Source organism: Octopus sinensis, linkage group LG8, assembly GCF_006345805.1.
Source record: "Octopus sinensis linkage group LG8, ASM634580v1, whole genome shotgun sequence".
NCBI lineage: Eukaryota > Metazoa > Mollusca > Cephalopoda > Octopoda > Octopodidae > Octopus > Octopus sinensis.
In genome coordinates, this window is record NC_043004.1 from 18449747 (window position 1) to 18458624 (window position 8878).

The 8878-nt window shown below is 30.1% G+C and overlaps 1 protein-coding gene across 1 annotated transcript in view; it reads right to left on the reverse strand.

The window, feature by feature from the left end:
- Window positions 1-206: 206 nt before the first annotated feature.
- Window positions 207-8878, reverse strand: part of LOC115215019 (glucagon-like peptide 1 receptor) — a 170314-nt gene continuing 161642 nt past the window's right edge. The window contains exons 11-13 of the mRNA XM_029784139.2: window positions 6228-6363; window positions 3182-3223; window positions 207-1208 (exon numbers count right to left, since the gene is read on the reverse strand). Coding sequence (XP_029639999.1) covers window positions 870-1208; window positions 3182-3223; window positions 6228-6363 — 517 coding nt within the window. The 3' untranslated portion in view covers window positions 207-869. The remainder of the gene's footprint in view (window positions 1209-3181; window positions 3224-6227; window positions 6364-8878) is intronic.

The following is an 8878-nucleotide window of genomic DNA, read 5'->3' on the forward strand; positions in this document are numbered from 1 at the left end:
CCCCGCCCTTTTTTTGTATCGTCTAACTGTCCGGATGTTTTTTGTTTTATATATATATATTATATATATATATATATATATATATATATATATTATATATATATATATATATATGTTTGTATGTGTATGTGCGTATGTATGCGTGTGTGTATGTGTATATGTGTATATCTACATATATCCATATTTATATGTGTGTATAGATATCAATAATCATCGTAATGTACTTATGTTTATACTTTAAAACCACATATTTATTAAATCCTCTTCAGTGTCGCAAGTATCATTTAAAATAGATTTACCTAAGCATGATATCGTATTTACACAACAACAATATTACACAAGATCACTCATACTGATTTGTATTGTTAGTCAAGTTAATATAAAGTATCTGAATGTGACTTTATAGAACACTGCAAATATCAATAGATACACAAAAATCGAAACAATATTGTCTGAATTAAGAATGAATTTAAAATTGTATTGGGAACTAAATGTAAATAGTTTTTACTATAAACACATATATATGCTATTATGCAATCGGTGAGATTGAATTGTTCCATAGAATCCTGGCGGTATCAATCATTTGGCGTTCCTTTATGATGATAATATTCAAAGTCAATGGGTTTAAGAAAAATATTTTTCGTTATCAATATTCTCTCTGTCCCTCGGGATGCTAAAACGTTTCAACTGGGGTTCTAAAAGAATAAATATACCACATTTACAATTACAGAATTTCCACTTATTAGCTTTCTGTGTGAAGAAAACTCCTCTGCGGTTAACAAATAGCCGACGTGTAATTGAGATATTTAGCTTTTTCGTAAAAAAGTGAAAATAGTGAATATCTTTTGAGAGTCTTAAATTGATTCCGGCTATATTTTTTTTGAGTGTGAAACTGAATCATCATGCAATGGAAAGCTCATGTGACCATTTGCTTGGCATTTGGAGTCTCTGTTTGGTTCATTTAATGGCGTGTCTTCATTTATTGGAATCTGCCATGTTGTTTGATCCTTCACACTATCTTTCGTTTTTTTACTACTGTATTCGTCAAACTTTTTATGAGATTCCTCAATACAGGTCATTTTCTGCTCAGTTATGGAATGTCGAGTTTTGGCAAAGTATTCCGAAAGACTGGTAAATGGTAAACCTCGGTGCGAGCTGTTATGATCAAAAGTATGGTGCCTCCAAAATCTTGCAAGTTCTGTTTTCACCTGCAATAAAGAAATGAATCAGAGAATAGAATAGAATCTAACTGATTAAACAAACCATAGGCAAAGCAAATTCATAGTTTAATACCTAATTTCATTTGCTGAACATAAATACTGAAGATACATAGCGTGATAAATATGATAAATAGTATATTTATATGATAAATAATATATCATGCGGTTTTAAAATATACTAATTATACAAATACATCTTCTAGTCTTTTAGAACACGAATAATATTCATCTCGCTTCGGTCTGTTCTTTTAGTTTTAAAATAGTTCTTAACCTGTAAAAGTAATAGTGTACTGTGTTATGTTTTAGAAAGATAAACGAGTAACTAAGTTTAAATAATAGAAATATTACATTTTTAAATATCTGAGAGAGATATAAGCAGTGGTGGTACTATAGAGCAGTTGTATACTGTCAACTTAAAGTGACAGTCCCATAAAGAGAATCACACAACCGCTATTTAGCACTAGGAAGCATCAACGCCTCCTGTCGGCCTTGACATATTTCCTGTGTCCTTATGTTTGCAAGGGGGAGACAAGCACCCCCAATAGTTTTGAACGAAATATCGTGCAGTATTTCGTTACGTTTGCATGTTTTATACTTTCTGACATAACAATGGTATACAAAAATTGGTTTTATTGTCTGGGAAACTAATAATTTTTTTTTGAGCGAATTGTAGTCTCACTCTAATAGAAGGCAGAAAAGAAAAGGTTTCTTTATGAATAATAACCATGCAACCTAAATGAAACGTAGGTTACGATAAAAAGATACATATATACACATACATATACACATGCATACATACATGCAAGTAGGTATGTATGTATACGAGCCTTCGATTATATATATACATGTATGTATATATATATATATATATATATTATATATATATATAGATATATATATATATAATACACATGTATATAAATATATATATATATAAATATATATATAAATATATATTAATATATATATAAATATATATATACACATGTATATAAATATATATATATATAAATATATATATAAATATATATTAATATATATATAAATATATAAATATATAAATATATATATAAATATATTAAACTTATTTTATCTTATATTAAACTTTTTATACTTTTTGATAGTTATATATATTTAAATAAAAAAAATATACGTATATATATATATTATATATATATATATATATATATATATATGTATATAAAATTATAAATATAAATTAATAATTTTAAATTTTTAACTTTAAATTTAAATAATTTAAATTTTGAATATATTTTTTATATATTTTGTTTTTTATATGAATTATTTTATTTCTATGTTTTGGTTTATGTTTTTCACTGTTTGATTTGTTTAATAGTGGTTTTATCTCTAATTTAATTTATATATATAACTATATAATATATATATAAACATATATATATATATATATAATATATATATATATTATATATATATATATATATATATATATAATTGCAGCGTGGAAGGTGTTTGTAAGTCATTTAGGAAACACACAAAAGCCGTTTTATTCACTTCGCCATTTAAGTTTAATTTGTCAAACTATTTTCGTCGCTAAAATCCGCGAACTGTTCACTGACAAAAATTCGTGCAGCACGGATTTTTGTCAGTGAACAGTTCGCGGATTTTAGCGACGAAAATAGTTTGACAAATTAAACTTAAATGTTGAAGTGAATAAAACGGCTTTTGTGTATTTCCTAAATGGCTTACAAACACCTTCCACGCTGCAATTGTTTTCGTTCCAGCACACGATCTCAGATCAGGTCACTTGCTATATCCATAAACATCGAGTTCTGCAAAGCAGAAATGTGAAGCCAGGTGATGTTCAAATAATTCTCCAGTTCGCTGGCAGTATAACGGAAGTGAAAGAGATATAACTAATTATCGAAATGTTCACTATTGAAAATTCTAAAAATGGTCTATGAAAAGGGAGATATCGTTACCTCATAGTTAGCGAAACAAAGCAGAATTGCAATCACGAGACCCTGAAAAGAAAAGCAAAAAAGATTTATTATAAACATAAAAACTAGAAAAATGATTACTAAACTGGCGTAATGATTCATTTGAAATGTATTTAATAAACAGTTATTTGCGATGATAATAAACTATAACCTGTGATACGAGATAGTTTAGAACTGTTGTATTGTAGCGCAAATGTATTGTTGCGTGTATTATTATTATTGTTTTTAAAACAAGAGATTGATTGCTGTGCAATAATTAGTTATGAAAGACACTCCAATTTTAGCTTTTCAGTGTGTCTTTTGATATATTTATGCATATTAGCAAGGCGATCCAAATCACTATACTTTTTTCCTGTAAAAAGAAATGGGAAGACCTAGGTCAGTAATGGCAAACCCTGACATTGTATTACCGAGAAGGCCATCGTTTCGCTGTGCATTTTGATATTTAGATAGTAAACGAAATTCTATATTGCCCCACGTATAACTGTCAGGAATATGGACCAGTTCTTCTGGCAATACCAACTTAGATATATCGACATTCTTTATTTTTTTTTTAGAATATTTCCTCTAAGTGTCAGTAGTCAGCATGGGCACAATTATTGAGCATAGTTTTTTTTCTTCTGCGGCACGAGTCTGTGTGCACTAACTATACAATTGTTAACGATTTTAAGTAACTATGATTTTATGTGCTCATTAATATGTAGTGCTTGCGTGTGAGTGCACAGGCGCAAACAATAATAGGGATTAGTCTATAGTAACAATATTGGTATTATTCTGACGGTGCACAAACAACTTCGGCCACCTGATCTTTTCAAGGAATATGGAAGAGGAAGCAGTTCAAAATGTAATATTGAAGCTGTTTTTGAATAGATACATAAAAATAACGAAAGAGCCAAAGAATAGTTGTTGTTGATCTCATTATTATTATTATCATTATTATTGAGTGAGAGAGCAGTGCATGGCATCAAAGCCCAGTATACCCATCATGACTACCCGTCTGATAAGGGTACACCAGGCACATACATCATAACCGTATGCGCTCGACATGATGATCTATCAAGATAAGCAGCGCATGACCTTGCAGGTGAGGCCCAGTTAGAATTTTCTTCAGGTTATGTAACCCATTCCGCTCAAAAAGTCTCTGAATAAGGTTTGTTTAAGGATGATGAACAAAACACTCATGTTTCCAGAGGTGAATTACTCAAACACCAAAGAATTCCTCTCAACACATGAATATGACGCCCTCCCCCCACGGCTTCTGCTCATGATCAATGATGCACATATCATCAACCACTAAGGGTCATACTTAACCGGTTATGGTCAAACAACTGATAAGAAAATTTGTGGTATTGAGCAGAATATTTGCTGTAGCCCATCTTTTATACCAAGACAAAACAATGTACATGATAACACCTTCAATCAGTTAAGATAAGAAGCCATGAGAGCCACTGCCTGGTACTGCTTCAAGTCAATTTTCTTTTCTTCTTCTTCTTCTTCTTCTTCTTCTTCTTCTTCTTCTTCTTCTTCTTCTTCTTCTTCTTCTTCTTCTTTTCTTCTTCTAATGTTTATTATTATTATTATTATTATTATTATTATTATTATTATTATTATTATTATTATTACCATTTACTTTTTAGAGCTCTCGATTTTACTTGCTCCGTACCTGTTGCCAAAGCTTACACTGTGTCTTTTCCCTCGATAATTAACACCCTAGTACCAATCTCAAAATACTCGTTATTCTCAATTATCTGGACACGTTCTACCCTACTATGTCAGAGAAAGTTCCAGTTTCTCTAACATATTTCTCAAACCTGTTTGCTAGTACCCCAAATACCCCTACAACTACTGGGATGACAGTTACTCTCTTCATTGCTGAGCTTTCCTTCATCCCACTCTCCTTGATTTTGTCATACTCCAAATTACCCAGATAGTTATATCCACCCAATACTCACGACGTTGGGTAGTCCTACACCATCAGATGACACTCCTTTGCCTTTTGTTTTATGATAGGCACACCACACTTTTTAATGCCAAATTCCATCCCGATATCCTTACTACACTGCTGAATTCTGTCCATTTATTTCACATTCACTCTAACCGAAGATCTTTAAGTCATCCATATATAACAGGTAACTTCCTTTTCTCCATTTTTCAAGGTGTGCCCCGATGTCACTTACCGTAATATCTGTGTGAGAGGTATCATACAAATCGCAAACCACAATGGTGACAGACTATCTCCCTGAAACGTACTTCTCCTGATGTTAACCCTCACCAAAACTTTTCCACACGATGTTAAAGCTGTATTCTAGTTCTTCATTGATGTGATAAAATTTGAAATGCTATCAGACATCTGTATCAACTCAAGACTTTCTGAAATCCAGGAATGCGGGACTATGTCATAAGCATTCTTATAATTGATTCACGCCATACCTAGTTTAGTATGTTTTTCTTGCAGTCTTTCAGCACCATTCTATCGATCAAAAGTTGAATCTTTATCCCCACGGCTTTTCCTCTTACACGCCTTCTAGTCTACAGGCAGTTAAACAACTATATGTTATAGCATGTGTGTATAGGTATACAATCCATATGTATTCATTTATCTATATATATATGTGTGTGTGAACGTAATGATGAACACATGGAAATACATTCCGAGTGACCTACTTTTAGATATGTGCCTTCATGTTCATAATATTGTCGCTGCTGGATTCTGTACCAATTTTATCCAAAATATTTCTTCGTCCACTTCGACAAAACCAAAACGATAGAACGACGCATCAAACTCCATGTAGGCATTGAAGAAATCGTACGTATACACGCACCTATACATGCTCACTCTCATATGTATTTTTTTTTCAACATTTATCATAACAATAAATATAAATCGCAGTGAATATTATCAAATTTAAAAATTAAAATTTTAAAACTAGGTATTAGTAATAAAACATGAATAATGTTAGAATATGAAATACTGAGAAAGAAACTACGGCAAGATTGACAAAAAAAAAAACACGATGCTTCAACTCACCTGAAATGAACTCAACCACATTTCGAGCGCAAGGAGGACGATTTCGGGTATCCCCGATACTTCATCAGGTTGAAATATAAAAATCAAATGCACGGTAAAGAGTGGAATGAGTATGGAAATGGATTTAGCTAAGCGTCTGCAGATAGAAGAAAAAAATGAGAATTGTTTACATATTTTGTTTCTTTACTACCCACAAAGGGGCTAAACACAGAAGGGACAAACAAGGAGAGACAAATGGATTAAGTCGATTATATCGATCCCAGTGCGTAACTGATACTTAATTTATCGACCCCGAAAGGATGAAAGGCAAAGTCGACCTCGGCGGAATTTGAACTCAGAACATAACGGCAGACGAAATACGGCTACGCATTTCGCCCGGCGTGCAAACGACTCTGCCATGCATACATGCATACATACATACATACATACATACATACATACATACATACATAATACATACATACATACATACATACACACACATATATATCTACATAATACATACGTACGTACGTACATACATATACATTGATAGATTTATGATGTTAGAAGCAAATGATGCGAGAGAGAAAAAAGATAATGATGCCTAGACAAAAGATTTATTTAAAATTGAAACTGCTGAAATAATTCGCGAACACTTCCGTCATGCTGTAGATTAGATGAGCTGATAGACATAGCCAACAATCTATCTTTATCTAAATGTATTTAGCTATACCATTAAGTGGTTGACTTCGCAGTTATGTAGTTCCGGGTTGTATTCAAACTCTGCGTTCGGTTTGAGCAATACCGTGTATGTGGAATATGGTAAACAGAAACAATGCAGAAAGCTGTCACGCATATATATAATATATATATATATATATATATATATAATATAATATATATATATATATAATAAATATTAGGGAATAATCCAAATTTACAGGGAAAAATCAGATTTAGGATTGAATCCAATTTTATAGTAAAATATAATATAATATTAATTAGAGACAAAACCACTATTATGCAAATCAAACAAAGAAAGACTTAACCAATACATAACAAATTTTATATAATTAAATAAAAAATTTTATTTAATTTATATAAAATTTTTTATGTATTGGATTAAGTCTTCTTTGTTGATTTGCATAATAGTGGTTTTGTCCTAATTAATATTATATATATTTTACTATAAAATTGGATTCAATCCTAAATCTGATTTTTCCCTGTAAATTTGGATTTATCCCTAATATTTATTATATAGATATATATATATATATTATATATATATATATATATATATATATATATATATATATATATAATATATGCGTGACAGCTTTCTGCATTGTTTCTGTTTACCATATTCCAATAAACGGTATTGCTCAAACCGAACGCAGAGTTTGAATACAACCCGGAACTACATAACTGCGAAGTCAACCACTTAATGGTATAGCTAAATACATTTAGATAAAGATAGATTGTTGGCTATGTCTATCAGCTCATCTAATCTACAGCATGACGGAAGTGTTCGCGAATTATTTCAGCAGTTTCAATTTTAATTATGCAAATCAAACAAAGAAAGACTTAATCCAATACATAACAAATTTTATATAATTAAATAAAATAATTTTATTTAATTTATATAAAATTTTTATGTATTGGAATTAAGTCTTCTTTGTTGATTTGCATAATAGTGGTTTTGTCTCTAATTATATTAGGTTTATATTTTACTATAAAATTGGATTCAATCCTAAATCTGATTTTTCCCTGTAAATTTGGATTTATTCCCGATATTTATTATATATATATAGATATATATATAATATATATATATATATATATATATATATATATATATATATATATATATATATGCGTGACAGCTTCTGCATTGTTTCTGTTTACCATATTCCACATACACGGTATTGCTCAAACCGAACGCAGAGTTTGAATACAACCCAGGAACTACATAACTGCGAAGTCAACCACTTAATGGTATAGCTAAATACATTTAGATAAAGATAGATTGTTGGCTATGTCTATCAGCTCATCTAATCTACAGCATGACGAAGTGTTCGCGAATTATTTCAGCAGTTTCAATTTTAAATATGCAAATCAAACAAAGAAAGACTTAATCCAATACATAACAAATTTTATATAATTAAATAAAATAATTTTATTTAATTTATATAAAATTTTTTATGTATTGGATTAAGTCTTTCTTTGTTTGATTTGCATAATAGTGGTTTTGTCTCTAATTAATATTATATATATATATATATATATATATATATATATATATATATATAATATATATATATATATATATATATATATATGTATGTATATGGGAGAGTATTGTTGTTCGCTTGAAGCATTGCGTATTGTTTGTAAAGAATAAAAAGTTTTTAATGGTACAGCAATGCACTATAATACAGATACCTGTTGTAATTTAGTCATCCATAGTCTGATATGATATTTCGGAATAATATTTCTTCTTCAAATATTCTTAGATGAAGTCGCTGCTATAATATATATATAGATAGCAATGGAAGCAATATTAACAGCAGAAGGTAATTTCTATATCCAGGTAGTAGACGAGAATCGTCAGTTATGGGCACCAGAACTCCCATATCACGTGATTTCATTCTACTGGAAATCAGCAGGGG